Consider the following 18,806-nt stretch of genomic DNA (forward strand, 5'->3'; position numbering starts at 1 on the left):
TGACCTTGGGCAAGTCACTTAACTCCAATTGCCCTCCCCTCCCCCCTCTAACAAAAAGCAAAAACAAAAAAAGTTTTTGTTTGAGGCCTTATACTTGTTTAGCATAAGATAGATCCAAGCAGCTAATAGTAATGGCACATATTTATTTAGCACTTTAAGGTTCACATATATTTACTACTTACATTTAGAACAACCCTGAGAGGTAGATGCTACTGTTATTCCCATTTTCAGATGAGGAAACTGAGGCAGAGAGAGGTTGAATGACTGTCCCAGAATCACATAGCTACTAAGCTGGCTTTGAACCCATAGCTTCCTGACACCAGATCCAACACTTCTGTCACTATTGACAAGTTGTCTTGAGTGTTAATTAGCGAGTATTATTGGCACCTGCCATGATGGGAAATCTGGTGGTCTCAGCTCTGTCTCTTTGGCTCTCTGACCCAAAAAAACATTCAGAAGTTGTGATATCGTCTCATGGGACTTTCCTGATCGATAGACTGGTTATTTCTCCTGGGGTACAGGAGTGGGGTAAATACTGCCCGTGTGGATTGGGGCTGTACCATGAGCTGGGGACATAGGCGTGCTGTGCCAAGGCCTGCAGTACATGGGCCTTCAATGCCTGAACCTCTGCTGTGAGACACTCCTTCCTCCTGTGCTAAGTAGGAGCAAACTCCTTTGTAGCTAGCAGTCCCATCCGTGTCTTTAACCTGAAGCAGTACTCAAGAGTCACACAGGTTAGGTGTGACTATAGAAAACTGTTGTTTCGATAGGATTTCCCTGATGAATGAGGCCTTTCATCTTGGGCAGCTCAAGAGACAAACCTAGGAGCCTTTGAGGAACTTGACTTAATTAGGGCAAATCTCCTGGGGTTCACAGATCATCCCTGTTCATCCGGGAGCCTTCAGCATCAGAGTCTGGAGGGAGAATCCCATCTTCTGAGCAGATCTGGGGCTCAAACAAGGGTTTGTGTCCCCTGCAGATTCTTTTGAGGACATTCTCTTCCCCTTGTGAGCTAGGAATCATTCTGGGGGAAATGTAGAGACCAGTTGAGCAGCGGGGACACTGACAGTGGGTATTAAAACCAACATTTTCTCCTGGCTTAGTTTATACTTGAACTGCTTTTAGGTGTGCCTTCCCTGGTAGGGTAGTATATAATTGACTCTGGGCTCATGTGGTTTTCATTATTAGTATTAGTAATAATCATAATAATGATGAGAGTGGGTAGCATTTAAATAGCACTTTTTGGTGTGCAAAATGGTTTGTCTGTTAACTCACTCGACCTTCACAACAGCCCTGTGAAGTGTGTTGTTGAGTCATTTCAGTCATATTGGACTCTTCAAGACCTTTTTTTTGGGGGGAGTGGGGGGTTTCTTGGCAAAGACACTGGAGAGGTTTGCCATTTCCTTTTCCAGATCATTTTACAAATGAGGAAACTGAGGCAAACAGGGTTAAGTGACTTGCCCAGGGTCACACAGTTAGTGTCTGAGTTCAGATTTGAACTCATCTCTTCTTGACGTCAGATCTGGCAGTCTGTCCACTGCGCCACCTAGCTGCCTGTTGTTATCCTCATTTTACTGAGGAAAAAACGGAGACAGAAAGAGGTTGAATGACTTATCCAGGGTCACCCAGCCAGTGGGTGTCTAAAGCAGATTTTGAACTCAGATCTTTATTTGAAGGCCTTTTGTTTTATCTACTACAACACCTATTACAATTTTGCAATCTCAATTAAAATCAACTAATATTTATTGACCATCTCCTTATGCTTGGCGGTGTGGAGGATACAATGAATCCCAGGTCTAGCTACAGCCTTCACAAACCTCACAGTCTAGTTGGGGAAGTCAGATACTAATATATGAAAAGTTAAATAACAAGATTGAAATGACAGGACAAGGGGAGGTAGCAGAGATGTTGGAAGACGCTCGTATTAATTGCCACATGAATAGTACAGACCAATTATTATCAGAGTGAAAAGGAGAGATTTCATGCCAAGCTGCTTAAGGAAGGAGGAAGCATGACTCTTTTCTGACCTGTAGGACAGAGAATCAGGCTCATTATTCCAACCGTGCTCATGCAGCAATACAACTTCCTTCAGTCTTCTGAACTTGCCCACTTGAAATGCTCATTGAGTCCTCAAAGGATTATAAAATTTTAGAGCTGGGAGGGACCTCAATTACCATCCAATCCAGACCCCTCATTTAAAAGATAAGGTGGTGGGGGGAGGCTAGTTGGTTCACTGAATAGAGCATGGCCCTGGAGTCTGGAGGACCTGAGTTAAAATCCGGCCTCAGACACTTGACACACTTATTAGCTGTGTGACTTTGGGCAAGTCACTTAACCCCAGTTCCCCTCCAAAAAGCAAAAAAAAAAAAAAAAAAAAAAGATGAGGTGGTGAAAAAACTCTTTCAGCATCTCATTGCTGTGTAAGTTGTAGAGCTGAGACTGGAACTTGGGTCCTCTGATTTAAATTCCAGGACTCTTTCTACCACCCTATTCACCCTATTTGTTTATTCAAATCTTGTTTTATCCTTTGAGGTTCAGCTCAAATCCCACCTCTTTCCAAAAAGATTTGAATGAATGGGGGAAAAGGAGGTAAGCATTTTGAGTAGCTATAATCATGAACAGAAGAAAGAGCATAGGTTGTGGTCCTGAGTAAACATGACTGAGATATGAAACACAATTCTTTGGTCTTTAGATCAGAAAGGATATTTGCATAAATTCACTGATGAGATCTCTCCCTGAGTTTATGGTGGTTGGGGAATTAGAAGAAAATGGTGGCTAGGCCCCCTGGCAGAGCTGAGCCTGACGCTTCTGATCCCACATTGCCCCTGTCTGAGACAGAATGCTGGGTAGGGTGGCCCAGGGACCATTGTATCCAGGGGCTGGGCTCCGGGAATGGTGGGGGTGGGGACTGAGATGGCTATGTGCCTTCCCAAGAACTTTTCCAGACCTATTTAGAAACCCCCAAACTATGTTCCTGACAATTAGAGTGTGAACACCCTGAGAGCAGGTACTTTTTCATTTTTACTTTTTACGTTTTTCTTGGTAAAGCTAACCTTTGACATAGTGTTTGGTGCATGCTTAAATACTTTTCATTCATCCATCTATTTGTTCATCCATTCAGTCATTCTACCAACTTGTCTTCATTGTCTCTTTTATGCCCTTGTCTCTCAACATTTCCAGACTGTCCCCAGCCTTTTCCATCCTTTTTGCCCCTTAGTTATATATTTACTCCTGGTGGGTATAGTGGACAATGATACTAAGGGAGTTGTAGCTCCGGGGTCAGAGGAGGGGAGGGAGGAAAGTGGGAAGGACTACTTTTTCTTTTCTTCAAGGCCCAGCTCAGATGCTATCTCCTTCATCAAATAAAGATGGCAGTAAGCATTAATTAAGCACCTACTATGTACAGGCACTGTGCTAAGCACTTTTACAGATGTTATCTCATTTGATCCTCACCTAGTGACTTAAGTGCTCTTAGTGTTCCCATCTTATAGTTGAGGAAATGGAAACAAACAGGTTAAGTGACTTGCCCAAGGTCACACAGCTAGGCAACTAGGTGATGTGCTGGATAGAGCTCTGGGCCTGGAAACAGGAAAACCGAAGTTTAAATCTGGCCTTAGACACTTGCTAGCCGTGTGATCCTGATCAAGTCACCTAACCTCTGTTTGCCTCACTTTCCTCATCTGTAAAATGGGCCTAATGAGAGCATCTACCTCCCAGGGTTGTTGTGAAGATCAGATGAGATAATATTTGTTATGAGCTTAGTATAGTACCTGGCATATAGTAAGTTGTTATTGTTCTTATTATTATTATTGTTAAGTGTCCAATGGCAGATTTGAATTCATCTTCCTGACTCCCTATATAGTGCTCTCTCCACTGTGCTACCTAGCTTTCCCTGATGCTATCCCAGTAGGTGTCCTTTCTTGAACGTCTCTTCATTCATTGGTTCTCTCCAAAGCCCTGGTAACTCAATTTAGTAATGTATGTATTTATCTCATCCCTCTATCATATATATTAAAAGCTCCTTTGGATCAAGGACTGCATCTTTCCTTATCTTCATAGTCTACGTGCCAAGGATATAGTAGGGGCTCAATTCTATTCAATGTAATGTGTATTTATTGAGAGCCTACTATGTGCCAAACACTATATTAGGGGCTGGAATACAAAGAAAAAGAGGAAACAGTCTCCTTCTTCAAGGAACTTACCTTGGTGGGGGAGGTGGGAGGGAGTGTGGGAGAACGGTTAGAGCAGGGCACACGGTAATAGTACAGATACACCATGTATCTGCTGTCTTGAATTGAAAATGTGAGGCAGTGAAAATTGATACCTTTCCTCACCTGGGAATACCTTGTTCCCTGACTTAGACCTATGGCAAGGAAAGAGGGAAAATCCAGTGCTTTATGGGCTATGGAAATCCTGGAAGTGTAGGGTCTTTGTGGAGTTCTAAGCTTAATTATATTGCTTTAAACCTGTAGTACCTCCTGTGGGTATCAAGGTATTTTTGAAAGCACCTAAATAGAAAACTTCTTATGGTTTGAATGTCTTGGCTAGATGGGTGTGGATGTACAGTCTTTCTTATGAGCTTTGGTTCTATTGCAGATGATAATGGCCTGAGTCCAGTCTGGGCGTCTACTCAGGAAAAAGTGACATTTGAAATTTATGACCCAAATCTTGCATTTCTACGCTTTGTTGTTTATGAGGAGGATATGTTCAGCGACCCCAACTTTCTGGCACATGCCACTTATCCCATTAAAGGAATCAAATCAGGTAAAAGTAAACTTGATTAAACAGCTAAGTATAGGCTCTCAACAGACTTTTTATCTCACTTTGGGCATAGATCAGCATGTCATTCTGTTAGTTTGAATTTCTGCCTTAGAGACTCAAAGTAGAGTTATTTTGCTTGCTGATTCCGCTGACCTTTTAACATCTTTTTCCTAACAAGGAACTTAATTAGAAGTCCTTGTATTAGGACATTCACCTTGTCTCCTCACCCTACCATAAACCTTTTTCCAAGCTGACGGCAAGTGTAATATTTTGCAGGGAGATTCTATAACTGCGTAATTGTCACTTGGTACCATTCATTCAACAATCACTTTAATTTAAATTTAATTTTATTCTAAATTTGTGGAATAAAACAAGCATTTCCATTACATAGTATAATAAACTTTGAACACATTTTTAAACACTTTTTAAACATTGAATAATCAGTTTTAAGTCTTTTCAATGTACCAGGTACAGGGATTAAAGACAAGTTTAACAGTCCTAGCCCACAAAGTGTTTACATTCTCTTGGAATAAGGGGACTACAGATAAAGAAATGCAAAACATATTGAAAGGGGGAGGTAATTAGCAATTGGAAGGATAAAGATGGGCCTCCTTTGGGTTCCTCCTCAAAAGAAGCTGAGGTGAGGAGGAAGTGTGTCCCAGGTATAGGGGTAAGGATAGGAAGGGAAGACAGCTTACAGGCATTGAGATGGGAAAATGAATATCATGGATAGCAGTAGGTCAGCATGGAGTTCATGAGGAAGAGTGATGTGTGGTAAAGCCTGGAAAAGCTGGCAGAAGAAGGAATGTGAAAGGCTGTACATGCCAAACAGTGCAGTTTGTACTGTATCCAAGAAGCAAGAGGGAAACATTAGAACTTTTTGAGTGACTGTTCCAACCATCAAGATTAGATTTGTTTTACTATAAAAAATTAAAAGTACTGTTTATGTACTTCACCTTTGTCTTCCTGGGCAGATAAATAGTTAAGCTCTATTTTGATCCTTTTTTTTTTTCACTTATGTTTGTTAAACTGCTGTCTTTCTGGCATTCAACTCAGGTACCAGAAAGCCTTTCATAATTCCCCCAAGTTTTACTGCTGTCACCATCTCACTCAGTTCCTTTTGTATTTACGTTTCACACATTTTATGTTTACCGTTCTGGGTATATGTTGTATTTACCCAACAGAATGTAATCTCCTTGAGAGCAGGGAATGCTTCTTTTTTATCCTTCTATATCCAGTGCCTTGGCATGTAATAAATGTTTATTGAATGTTGAATGAATATCTGGTATAACTGGGCCATATGCAACAAGCTACGTCAACAGACAACCTATGCTTAGATGTAATATAGGAATTCTCTGTGAGCTTGGTATCCTACTGCCTTCCCTTGGCCTACTGTATGCTCTAGAGAAAAACCGTAGACTGACCTTCTTCTGCTCTGCTTCCACAAAGACTGAATTCGTATTTCTGAAGGTTATTGGAGACTCTCGGCACAGCAAAGGTTTGGTTTGGGTCCTGGTTCCTATATATTTCTTATGTAATAAAACTCCAGTGTTGTCTAAACTTCTTTCCTAAATAAACAAATCTCATGGATTCAAACTCAAACTTTTTAGGGAATTTCTCTTAAATTAGACATAGACTTGACTAAGGTTTTCCTACTGTACTATCTCTGAAAAGAATTTCCCAAACAAATTAATAATATAAACAAGAAGGGGTGGCTAGGTGGCACAGTGAATAGAGCACGGGCCCTGGAGTCAGGAGGACCCAAGTTCAAATCTGGCCTCAGACACTTAACACAAAACTAGCCGTGTGACTTTGGGCAAGTCACTTAACCCCAATTGCCCTACTTTCCCCCCTCCAAAAAAAAAAAAAGCAAAAAAAAGTAATATAAACAAGATTTCATGGCCAATGCTTAGGCTTTTTGCTTTTTTCCCCACATGTCAGAAGTATCAGTTTAGGGGCAGCTAGGTGGCACAGTGAATAGAGCACCAGCCCTGGAGTCAGGAGGACCTGAGTTCAAATTTGATCTCAGACACTTAACATTTACTAGCTGTGTGACCTTGGGTGAGTCACTTAACCCCAATTGCCCAGCCTTCCCCCCTCCAAAAAAAAAGAAGTATTGGTTTATTTATACTCTAATTAAAAATCACTTCACTGTCCATGAGTAGGGTAAGTCCCAAAGAAACTCTACTTGGCAACAACCCCTAGTTAGCTTCAGTCATCTGACTGTATGTACTTGAAAGTAATAAAATGGCATTTAAAACAATTCCTGTAATTGAAACGTTTTCCTGATCCACATTGGCCTTCTCCCCAGTTAGTCCAAATCAATGAGGCTTGACTTTGGAAGCACTTTCCATTTCCCTTTTAGCAACAGTATGTACTGTAGTCTTTCTTGCCAGGACATCTGTGCCAGAAGCAGATTCCTCTTTTGTGTGACAGTGCCTTTCATTGGCTAGATGCCTTTGCACAGGATTACTGTAGATTCGACCAACTGCATTTATTTCATTTCTTCTAAAAACAGACCATCCTCCTCACTTTTGGTATAATGACTCAGTGGGCAAGGGGGACCTTGGGAATGAAGTAGTTATGCAAAATAGTCCCTGCCTAGGCAGTCTATTTTTAATGAAAAGTTGTTTCTTGGGAATTTCATGCATGTTGGTCCATCATTATTTTTCATTATTGAATATTTCCATTTTGGCCTTTTGGCCAAGGTAAGACAAGACCCTCAAGAGGATTCAGGGGTAAGCCATCAAAATTATTTCAGGGTTGAAGAGGAAGATCAGTGAGAAAAGGTTAATATAGGAACTTGGATCACTTTACTTAGAGATAATAATTCTAGAAAAATGGTCTTTTTCATCTCCTCTGCTTTGAATGGAATATACAAAGTCATTTAATAGCTGGCACTCTCTGGGCTTCAGAGTAACTTGGGCCACATTCTGTCCAGGGGTATGTCCAAGCTCTTTCATGGCCAAGCTTCAGGAGCACCCTCCCTCTTTCCCACAACTTCCAGAAACAGAAGCACTGACTTGGAATTCAAAGCATTTGAAAAATTCTCTTGCATGGCAGTTACCTAGTTGTCACCCATTCTTGGTCTCTAAGCATCAGGGGAAATAAGTTTGAATACAGAATCACAAGACCTGGACTTTTATATAGCAACTTTAGGAATCATCTAGCCCAAGCTACTTATTTAAAAAATGAGGAGACTAAAGCCAAGAGAGAATAAAAGATTTGTTCAGAGACAGGTAGTAAGTAGCAGAACCAGGATTCGAACCCAATTCCTCTGACTCCAAATCTGGTGCTCTTTCCTACATAGCATTTAAAATTTAAATTATTTTTATTATGACCTTAAGTTCCTCCCCTCATCTCCTCACCCCAGTACTTCCATATACACTGCAAAACACTAAAAGAATCTGTATGAAAATGTGAGTCTCCATTTCTCTTTCCTTGCTTTGGGGGAAAAAAGGAATGTAGTAAAGGCTACAGGTTACTTTCAGAACTGTTCTGCTTATCTATGCTTCCTTCTAATTTCCTTCTGTTCTCTTCTGTACATTTAAAAAATATTTTAATGGTTCTTTTTTTTTGGTGTCACTATTAATAATATTTTCTCTCTTCCTTATTCTCCCCCAATTCAAAACTAAGAGAAAAAAAAAACAGAAAGAAAACCCCTTGTAACCAATAAGCATAGTGAAGCAAAGCAAATCTAAACACTGGGAAACAAAAATGTATGTTTCTGCACCTTGTTCCCATCACATCTCTGTCAGGATAACATGCTTCATCATAAGCCCTCTGGAGACATGGTTGGTCACTGCTTTGATCAGAATTAAGTCTTTCAGCTTTTTTCTTTTGGAGGCAATTGAGGTTAAGTAAGTAGTAAGTATCTGAGGTCAGATTTGAACTCTGTCTTCCTGACTCCAGGGCCAGTACTTTATCCACTGTACCACCTAACTGTCCCAACTTTTTTCTTTTTAAGTGTTGCTGCTATCCATGTATAAAAATTTTTCTCCTGGTTCTCATTTCACTCAGGATCATTTCAAATCACCCAGGAATCTCTGAAATAATTTCTTAATATTATAATATTCTTCTACATTCATATACCACAATTTGTTTAGCTTAACCCCAATGTGTAATAAACAATGTTGGACATCCCTTTAGATTCCATTTTTCCCCTCTTTTTGCTCTCTTCAAGATTAGGAAGTTCATTTTGCTTCTAACTCTTCCCTTCCCAGTATTATCCTCTCTCTTAATGCCTGCCCCCACCTCAAATGCCCATTTCATTCCCTTTTGAATTTGATATATTTCTACACCAGAAGGGGTATATGTTTGTGTGTGTGTGTGTGTGTGTGTGTGTGTGTGTGTTTTCAATCCTCCTTTGTTCATTCAGATAAGACTGAGGTTCATCTGATACCCATTCCCCTACCCCTTCCTCCGTGTTTTTTTTTTCTTCTCACACACCCCAGTTATGAGAATTGGTAAGTTCTACCCCATTCATCATTTCTGTACTAGTGTATTCCTTTTACCCTCCCTTCTGTTTTTCTCAGATCAGAAATAATTTACCTCCAGGAATTGTTTTTCTCGTTTCTTTTCACTACCTTATGCAAAACAGAATTTGAGTGGGAAAAGATTTAGCTTGAACATAAGAAGAAAATTTTCAACAAGCTTGGTCAGCTGTGGTATAAATTGCCTAGGAAAGTTGTAAATTCCCTTTCATGGGACTCTTTAAAAATAAGAGAGAAACTCCCTTGTTCTTTGGGATATAGTAGTCTTGCCTAAAGGCTGGGTCTTTCACTGTCTCTTTAAACCTGTTGACAGCAGCAATGTAGATGGAAGTTAAAGAAGAAAAAAACCCCACCTCTACTGTTCTTTATAATTGAATGTGTGACATTCCATAACTATTACACTTTTTTTTTTAATTCTTAGTTTTTAGTATCTAAGTTAATGTATTTCCCTATCCTTCTGCTATGTCAGGATACCAACAAAGGTACATTTCCCCAGCCTTTAAGTATCATGATAGTAGAAATTATATTTGAACCGAGTCTGTTGTATTTTTTAAAAAGGCAAGAAGGCCTCTCCTGCAGTGACCACAGAGGGCACTGAATGCCCAGCTCTTGGAGATAATCATGTGTGAGCTCTTGCTTGTCCTCTGGAGCAAAGGTTCTTGACTTCCATATTCTTTTCTGTTTGTTTTATTCTTGTATCCCAGGGTTTAGATCAGTTCCTCTTAAAAATGGTTACAGTGAAGATATTGAACTGGCCTCCCTTCTGGTTTTCTGTGAGATGCGTCCTGTCTTGGTGAGTACCATCAAAGCAGAGATGGTCCCATTTGGTTCTTTCTCTGTGGGTGGTTCAGAACTTGTGAGCAGAATGACTTGGGCCCTTTGCTCTACTCCACTATCCTTTGGGCAGCTTCATTGACTCAGGGGATTTGAAGCACTGAAGGAAGAGTTAGTTCTCCAAAAAATAAAGAACGGGATGCCTTCGTGTGTAGGTTCACTGACAGGTCCTCGGACTTCTTCCTTCTTGCAGCCTTCTTAGCGTGTTCTACTAGGAGTGTGGTAGTAGGAGGGGAAAAAACCACTCAAAAGCCCACAGATTGTACTTTCTTCTTGGATTCTACTGAAGAGTCTTTAAAGATGAGCAGTTGGATAGCTAGGTGATTGCTGCCATCTTTTCCAGTTCTAAATCCTGCTGTTTTACTCAGCTGGCTGCATCAACTGGTTTATCACATTATAATGTGATATCACATGTCAAGCTTTTTGTAAACCGTAAAGTGCTATGTGTCAGCTATTACAGAAACACCTCATATATTTGCAAATTACATGGGCAGCCTCAACCATCCAGACCATTAGTGTCAAATTCAAAACAGGGGCCACTAAACTAGACAAAGATCTTTGTGGGACACATATTGACTTGGTTTTAAAAATGCAATATTATCTGTTGTTTTATTGTATTTTTATTCATTCTGTTAAATATTTCCCAATTACATTTCAACCTGGTTCAAGCTGCACTCAAGAATACTGTGTGCCACATGAAGCTTACAGGCCACAGATCTAACACTTCTGATCTAGAACTTAGCCAAGAACAAAGAAGGATGTTTAAAAAAAAAGGCCTTTGAGCAGTTAAATGAGGTGTTAAAGTCCATGCCAGGACTTCTTAACCTGGCAATTTATTTTAAAAAACAATTGATCAGCTTTATTTCAACATGATTGGTTTTCTTTGTAATCCTTAATATTTTATGCATTTAAAAGTGTTATTCTGAGAAGGGATTTACCAGAAAGGCTTTACCAGAAAGCCAGAAGAAACCCTGGCCTATGCACCAAACTCAGAACCTATTTATTTTTACTTTAAGTAGAATTCTGACAAGCTTTGTTATCTGGCTTCCCAGGCCAAAGAAGATTAGAAATAACAAATTTAGATGAGGGGAGAGGTGAGAGTGGGGGCTGTGCTAAGAGCAGGCACCATGACTAGGTTAAAAAAAAAAAGCAAAACCAGAAACAAGAACTGAATAATCTCTGGAGCCTAGGGCTATTTAGTGGGGGGAAGTAGGGAGGAATGAGGGTGGCAGTAGCCCTGTGTACTTAATCAAACTAAGGTCCTCTTATTATATAAGCTGAAGACAATAACTAATATTCATAATGATGACCCCTAATGAGTCATCAGGAAAAGTTTATATTATGTTTAGCATTCTTTGTTTAAGGAGACAGAAGATCATGTAATGGAATTATTTCCACTTAGAAATAATGTTTTTAAAAAACAAAATAGTCTGTACTTAAAGATGTATGCTTCAATTATGTGGTAAATGAGCTTGTATAGAACATTCCTCACAATGACAGATTCAGTGTTACTCTACTGTAATTATAGCTGAGATACCCTTGCTAACTTTGTAGTGGGGCTAAGCAGGAAAAGAAGGGGAAGGGGGGGGGTATTCCAGGCTTAGGGAACAGCACGAGCAAAACCTGAGAGGAAGGAAAGTATAGGGTGTATAGGTTGGGCAGAGAGTGGGCTATCCACATTGAGTGGAGCAACAGAATGTGGACATGGGAGGAGAGTGTTTTGAGATAATGTCTTGAAAGGTCAGGTGTTAGACAAAATTGTGAAGAGCCTTGAGTGCTGATTGAATGAAGACTTCGCTATATGTGACTATTATAACTACTAGGAAAAGTTCTAAGCAATTTAAATAATGAGGTATCAGTCAGTCAGCAAGCATTTCCTAAACACTTGCTCAATGACAGGCATGGTGTTTGGCATTGAGGACAAAAAATAGTGCCCTTGAGGGGAAATAACATGTCCCATACAAGTGAATATTAAACGTGTACTAAGTAAATACAAAACAAGGTAATTTCAGGGTGGAGAAGGCAGGTGGGGGGATCAGAAAAATCCTCACATAGAAGGTGACACTTGGTCTGAATTCTGAAGGAAGTGAGGGATTCCAAAAGGCAACGGTAAGGAATGAATGCATTCCAGGAATGGGGAAAGCCTGTATAAAGGCAGAGAGATGACAGATGTAATATTATGTAGAGGGAACAGCAAGGAGGCCAATTGGGCTGGGATATAGAGTTGGTAAGAATAATGTATAATAAACCTGGAAAAGTAGGCTGGAGTCACATTGTGCAGGCTTTAAGTGTCCATTGAGTACTGTAGATGGCAGAAAAGACAAAAATATTTGGAAGAAAACTGATTACTTCTTGATGAGGGAAGCTAAGAACCTTGGATGGTGTTACTAAGTGCAGTATTGACTTGGTTGGGTTAGTGTGGTTGCTAAAGACTTGCTAATATGTTCTTAATCTAGGGCACAGAAACTTGGATCAAACATAGTACCTTTTTTTTTTTTAAAGCAACTGGGGTTAAATAACTAAATCAAGGTTACACGGCCAGTTATTTCTGGGTGTGGTGCTAAAATATCTGAGCCCAGATTCGATCCCCAGGTCATCCCGACACTGGGGCTGGTGCTCTTACTCACTGTGCTACCTGGCCTCCCCCAAACATAGTACATTAAGTAAGGGCATAGTACCTGCATCAAAGGAGGTATCTTTTCTTTCTGTCTTCTGTGTATTCAGATCTGGGCAGTATCTTTTAATAAAGACATTGATTAGCTAGAACAATCCCAGAATAATCCTCACACTCACAATTAATAGTTGATATAATATTAATGTTTTAAAAAACTTATTTTTTATAATGAACAAAAGTTGATTGAATTCAGGTTATATATGCTGAGTAATCAAATAACTGAGCAGACTTAATATTCATATACAGACAGATGTGGATTTGGCATTAACTGATGCATTGTGCCACCCAACAAAAGCCTTCACCCTAGCCTTGTCTCCATAGTACACCAGGAGGTAGAGGGGACTGAAATCCATATCTTATAAAGAAAGTTAAAGGAAATGGGGTTGTTTAATCTGCAGAAGAGAGATGATAACTGTCTTAAGATATTTGAAGAGATGTAATTTGAAATAGATCGGTAGAGCCAGAATGGGTCTTAGAGATCAGCTTGTCTGATCCATCATTTTATAGATGAAGGAACTCAAGTGTGAGAGGTTGCAGTGACTTGCCCACAGTCACATAACTACGTGGTAGGAGTGCCAGAATAAGATCCTGTGTCTTCTGATGCCTATTCCAAGGGGCTTAAAGACCTTAATAACAAATACAACTATATGTTCACAAAAATTATGGTTTCATAATAACAATGACAGCTCACATAGTATACTTTAAGGTTTAAATGCTAAACACACATTAAGTCCTTTGGTTCTCATGATAAACCTATGAGGTAAATAGTATAGGTATTAAGGATAAGGAAGCTGAAGCTCATAGAGCTTAAATTACTTTCCACTGGCCACATAGCAAATGTCAGAGGCAGGATTTGAATGCAGGTTTCTGGACTACAAGTCAGGGGTTTGGTTACATCATGCTGCCTCCATGACATTTCATTATCTAGGGTACCCCTGGTTCTTAGAGTGAATGCCCTCAGTCACTCTTAGAATGAACTCTTTCTGCAACACTGAAGGACAAAGAGTCTTCATTTTCTTCTCTCTTCTTTGCTGTCCCAAATATGGTTTTCCCCCGCTTTCTGCATTTTACTTATAATGTAAAAGATTGAGATTGTTCTCCTATACATTTCTAGTCCTGAGTAGTGTGGAATAAACACCACTGCTTTCTCTTAGGGTCTTGTGTTTTAAGATTATATAAGAGTGATAATAATAATAATAAACTACTAGCATTTATGTAATCCTTTAAGATTGGCCAAGTATTTTTTTTTTACAAGTAACACATTTCATTCCCACAACAAACCCAAAAGACAAGTGCCATTATCATCCCTATTTTGCGGATAAGGAAACTTGAGGAAGACAGAGGTTAAGTGATGTGACCTAAATGTCTGAGATGGGGTTTGAATTCAGGTTTCCCAGTCTTCCAGGTTCAGTGCTCTATCCACTGAGTCATCTGGTGGCCTAGTACCAAATAAATTGTATTACATTTCTGTCTTGTGCAGTATGCCTCACTGGTTTTAATTCCTCTGTCCATGTCACCTAGTTGGGATGATGGGTGCTTAAGAAGGGGCATTTATCAAGCTGATCAAATATAATAATACAGTATGGCTGTGTTTTCTAGCCCTTTTGACAGGTAAATTGCTGAAAGGGCCCAATCTTTAGTTTCTTGGGAGTTAAGGGAGAATATTTTACCAGGGTTCATGTGTCTTTATCTCGTACCTCATTTATTCAGACACTTTTGACTTGGGATTAATAATAGCCTGCACAGTGGCTGGGCTCAAGTTTACCTTTGTGTAGTACCTATAAAGAAACATTTCTTAAACAAATTAATTATATGATAACCTGATGATGTTTAAACTGCTAACAAGAGAAAATATCTTTAAAGTACTTTATAAGCTCTTAATTACCCATGATTTACATAATGAGAATTAACTATATTATAATGGACCATTTCAGCAATGTACTAAAAAACAGAAACCTGATTAGCCCTTTTCCAAGTCATTGCACATAAATTATGGTTGTTTGAAAAACACCAGCAATTTAGCCTTGTCATTAATTCATATTGCCTGGGTCCCCAAATCATTTGAATCCGTGAAGTTTTTTATAAAATGTATTTTATAAAATGATTCAGTACCCTTGTCGGCCTTTTTGATTAGAAAGTAGAGGTCAGAAATAGACCCTCAGTGGTCTTAAATTGGAAATAACCCTGGTCTGCGAGTGAGGAAGACTTTGATTCTAGATCTGGCTATGCTACTATATAGTTGGGTTATCTTGGGCAAATAAGCTTTTCCTTTCCGAGCCCTAGCTTCCTTCTCTTTAAAATGAAGGGGTGGGACCAAGTGAGTTCTAAGATCCCTTCCAGTTTTGGTATTCCGTAGATGACCGTGAGCCTTCATCTTCATTGTCTGCTGGTCTTCACCTTACTTTTCAGGAAAGTGAAGAAGAACTCTATTCTTCCTGTCGCCAGCTTCGAAGGCGGCAAGAGGAGCTGAATAACCAACTCTTCCTGTATGACACTCATCAGAATTTACGTAATGCTAACAGAGATGCCCTGGTGAATGAATTCAATGTCAATGAAAATCAGTTGCAGCTTTATCAGGAAAAGTGCAACCGGAGGTAAGGCAACACTGACCTCCCACTACCAGCTTGAAGGATTCAGTTATACTGGGGATCCTAGGCCCTTGAAGGCAAGGGGAAGTGCTTATACTTCTCTCTTCACAGGCTTTTCTGGGAGTCCTTTCATCTCTGCCCCTGGTTTCAGCTCATCTGTCCCTTAGAAACAAACTTCCAGAAACACCTTTTGTTCACAACTTTAACAAGTATGAACATCATTTCCAGAGGGAAAATTAGACTGTAATGAACTATTGTCATATTTGACTTCCTATTTGGTGGATGAATATTGAATTCATTTTGTGTCTGTTGCCTCACTACATAGATTTTTAAAGTCAAATTACTGACTTTGGCTTTTTTTTTTTTTAAGATTAAGGGAGAAGAGGGTCAGTAACAGCAAATTCTACTCCTAGAACAAGCCTGCAGTTTGGGAACTCATTATATGTATGTGTGTACAAGAAAGATAAACAGAGAGTACTTTACTAAGATTTTCAGAAGATGCAAATCTGTGAAGTCATCACGCCTGAAGATCTGTTTGTCATCAGGATGAATTTTCTTAAGAAGAACCAAGCAGGATTCACCATGGTGACTTTCTGTCCTCTCTCCTCCATTTGATATCTTTTTTTTAACTTATATTCTGTATAAATTATACATAAGATACCTGGCTTGTTTTCTGTGTCCAGTACCACAGTCCTCCCTGAATAAAGGCAAGCAAAAGCTCCATAAGTTAGCCTTCTGTATTTGCCGAGCAAGGATAGCTTCTCTGCCAAAACACCTCGATTTTCTTTTAACCACATAATTGATGACTTTGGTGGTAGATGAGCAAGAATCATTCTGTGGCTAACTTGCTAGAGGTTGAGGATTTTTATATGAAAAGAAACGCCATTTTTCCTTGCCTCGTGTATGTCCACTTCTGTGAGGAATTGGGAAGAAAGTTTTCCCTCTTGTTTCACATTGTCAGGGGTCTCAGCCTTGCCTCACCCTTCTTGCAACAGCTGCTACTTCTGTTAGTCAAAGTGCCCTTATCCATATGTCAATAGACATTTAACATGGCAGCTTAGGATAATTGATTTATTGAATCACTTTACGTGTGAATACAAGTCTTACATGCTTTTGATATTACAGGGACTAGCCTTCTGACAATCTAAACTGTCAGGGAAGTTTTGAAGTCTCTCTCTCCCTTTTTAAAAGTGATTGTTGACTGACAAGATCAAACAAATTAATGCTTCCCTTTAAGGCTTAGGCCTCCAGGAAAGCATGGTTCTCAAGTTATTTGTGTGTCAGTTTTATAGCCCTCCAAACTTCAAGGCCAAGAACATGGCTGGTGATGGAACAAGGCCAGCTGAGCTGTAGAATACAGTGTGTTGTAGATCTTTGTCCTTGCTTGAAGGCAGTGGTCTAATGTGGGCTCTTTCTTACATAAGAGGCCAAATCACTGCTTAAGTCTTCAATCTGATAATTTTCTGGTTCTTTTTCTTGTTTCAAGGGATAATTAGTAAGGAGATGGTTATTTCTTAAGAGCATTCCTTACCAAACTTTTTGAACATTTGTTGAGTAACATGAGGAAGGTGAGAAGACAGAAGAGGCACAAACACAGAAACCTTAAAGAAGTGCTTCCTTATAAAATTCAGATTGGAAAAGTTTGGTCCATAGTCACCACAGATTTTTGTACTGAGAGAAATTCATGATTAAGCTCTTTTAATATTGTTTGGGATTTCAAAATGTATATATTTGATTCATACTCTGTTGACCAATGTTTAACCTTATTTTTTATTGTGATTTTATTGGCATAGTGAACTCTCTGGTGTGGAAATCTCCCTTCACTAATGCAAGTCATCAACTTCTCTGAAATTTATAGTGTTAGAGAGTTGCTATAGGACTTGGAATTGTCCAGGATTACACAGCCAGTCTATGTGAGAGGCAGGACCTGAATGCAGGTCTTCCTATCTCCAGGGCTTGTCCTTTATACCTTATACAGCGCTGCCTCTCAGTCTTACACTGGTGCCTTTTGAATACTTCCTCTTAAACTTTGCAAATGATAATTTGTAATACGATATTTTAAGAAGAACGATGTTTGGGAATTCTTATGGTCAGGACTTATTGGTAAGTTGTCATTCAGAGTGAAACTGAGCACAGACTTAGAAGAAAAGTTGTTTTTTTTTAAATTGCCCAGCCCATTTCACTGCTGCCAAGAATTGTCATGAAATGGGTCTGAGAAGGAGGAACACAGCAATGAGAACACAGGTATAACTGTTAGTCATATTTGTGTGGGATTGGGGATGCAGCGAGGGCAGAACAGCTTCCTTTAACCACAGCTCTGTAAGTGGTAAAACTGTTACACAAAACAACTGCTGAAACAGCCCCTCTCCTTCAGTGCTTCTTTTAAAGATCTGTAACCCATTTTTTTTCTAAAACTGTGAACTTTCAGATTTATCCAGTGCAAGCCAATTTGCATGGAGTTATGTGTCTTGATTACTTGTTGAATATTCACTGGGGTGGGGGAGGGTGGTTAATGAAGTAAATATATTTAATTCTGTAGGTTACTGAGCAAAGAATATTTCATATGGTCCAAAAATCTTTCACAAATCACCTGAAAGGATAGCCCTGGCCCAAATGTTGCTATGAAGTATCATTCAGGAACTGCTTCCAACTCCCTATTATCTGTGTCAAATCTTGCCTTTTCCTTCCCTTGTTACATTTTCCTCTCCGCTTAATTGCTCCTTGGTTGGTGATATCACTTTTTTTTTTTTTCCCCAGACTGGAAATTAATAAGAAGGCTTAGGAATTGACTTTTGAATCAAACCAAACTCCCTTCTCCCTTCTTCAAACCCTCACCAAACCCTTCTCCCAGGACAGCACCCAAGCTCCCCTTAATCTAGTCCTTCACATAAGTCTGAATACTGTTCAGTCCTAGCCCAGTCAGAGATGTTTTCAGTATGGCTTCACTATTATTTTGAAGTTTTATGAATTTCAGAACCAATAAACACATACACAAACATGATTGGCATGTTTTTATGGTGTTCAGTTTTTGAAGGGCACCAGTAAGGCTCAGCCGCCCCACATTCCACCATTAGATATTTATTCCTTTGGGTCCTTATTTTTGTGATTCATTTAAAAAAATCTACCTGGAAAGGTAACACATTATTTTATTCACATTAAGTTATTAGTAAATAATGTGGCTATTTTTATCTGGAAGAAGGTAGCTGGGACTCAGAATATTTTTTCAGAGCTAGCCTTGCCTCTTTATTAAAATGTAAGGATAAAACCACTCCAAATCAATGATTTTGTATTATCCAGATAGGTTTTTGTTTCTGATGAATGCTAATAATTTGCAATTTGCTTTATTGCCATAGTTGAGGGAATGGCTCAAGTATCAGACCCCTGGAAAGATCACCGTGTACGTACACACACACACACACACACACACACACACACACACACACACACACACACACA

At 39.4% G+C, this 18,806-nt stretch overlaps 1 protein-coding gene across 3 annotated transcripts in view; it reads left to right on the forward strand.

Annotated features, from left to right (window-relative positions):
• The window catches only part of PLCG2 (phospholipase C gamma 2), a 164,432-nt gene extending 145,638 nt beyond the window's left edge, over window positions 1-18,794 (forward strand). For all 3 annotated transcript variants that reach the window (XM_069072238.1, XM_069072239.1, XM_069072240.1), the window contains 4 exons: window positions 4,597-4,764; window positions 9,959-10,047; window positions 15,172-15,356; window positions 15,721-18,794. In XM_069072238.1, the coding sequence (XP_068928339.1) occupies window positions 4,597-4,764; window positions 9,959-10,047; window positions 15,172-15,356; window positions 15,721-15,763 (485 nt within the window). In that variant the 3' untranslated portion in view covers window positions 15,764-18,794. The remainder of the gene's footprint in view (window positions 1-4,596; window positions 4,765-9,958; window positions 10,048-15,171; window positions 15,357-15,720) is intronic.
• Window positions 18,795-18,806: the final 12 nt, after the last annotated feature.

The sequence above is a fragment of the Petaurus breviceps genome, unplaced genomic scaffold (genome assembly GCF_028583685.1).
Source record: "Petaurus breviceps papuanus isolate PSGF00001 unplaced genomic scaffold, PetGlider_PUasm1.0 90845, whole genome shotgun sequence".
NCBI lineage: Eukaryota > Metazoa > Chordata > Mammalia > Diprotodontia > Petauridae > Petaurus > Petaurus breviceps.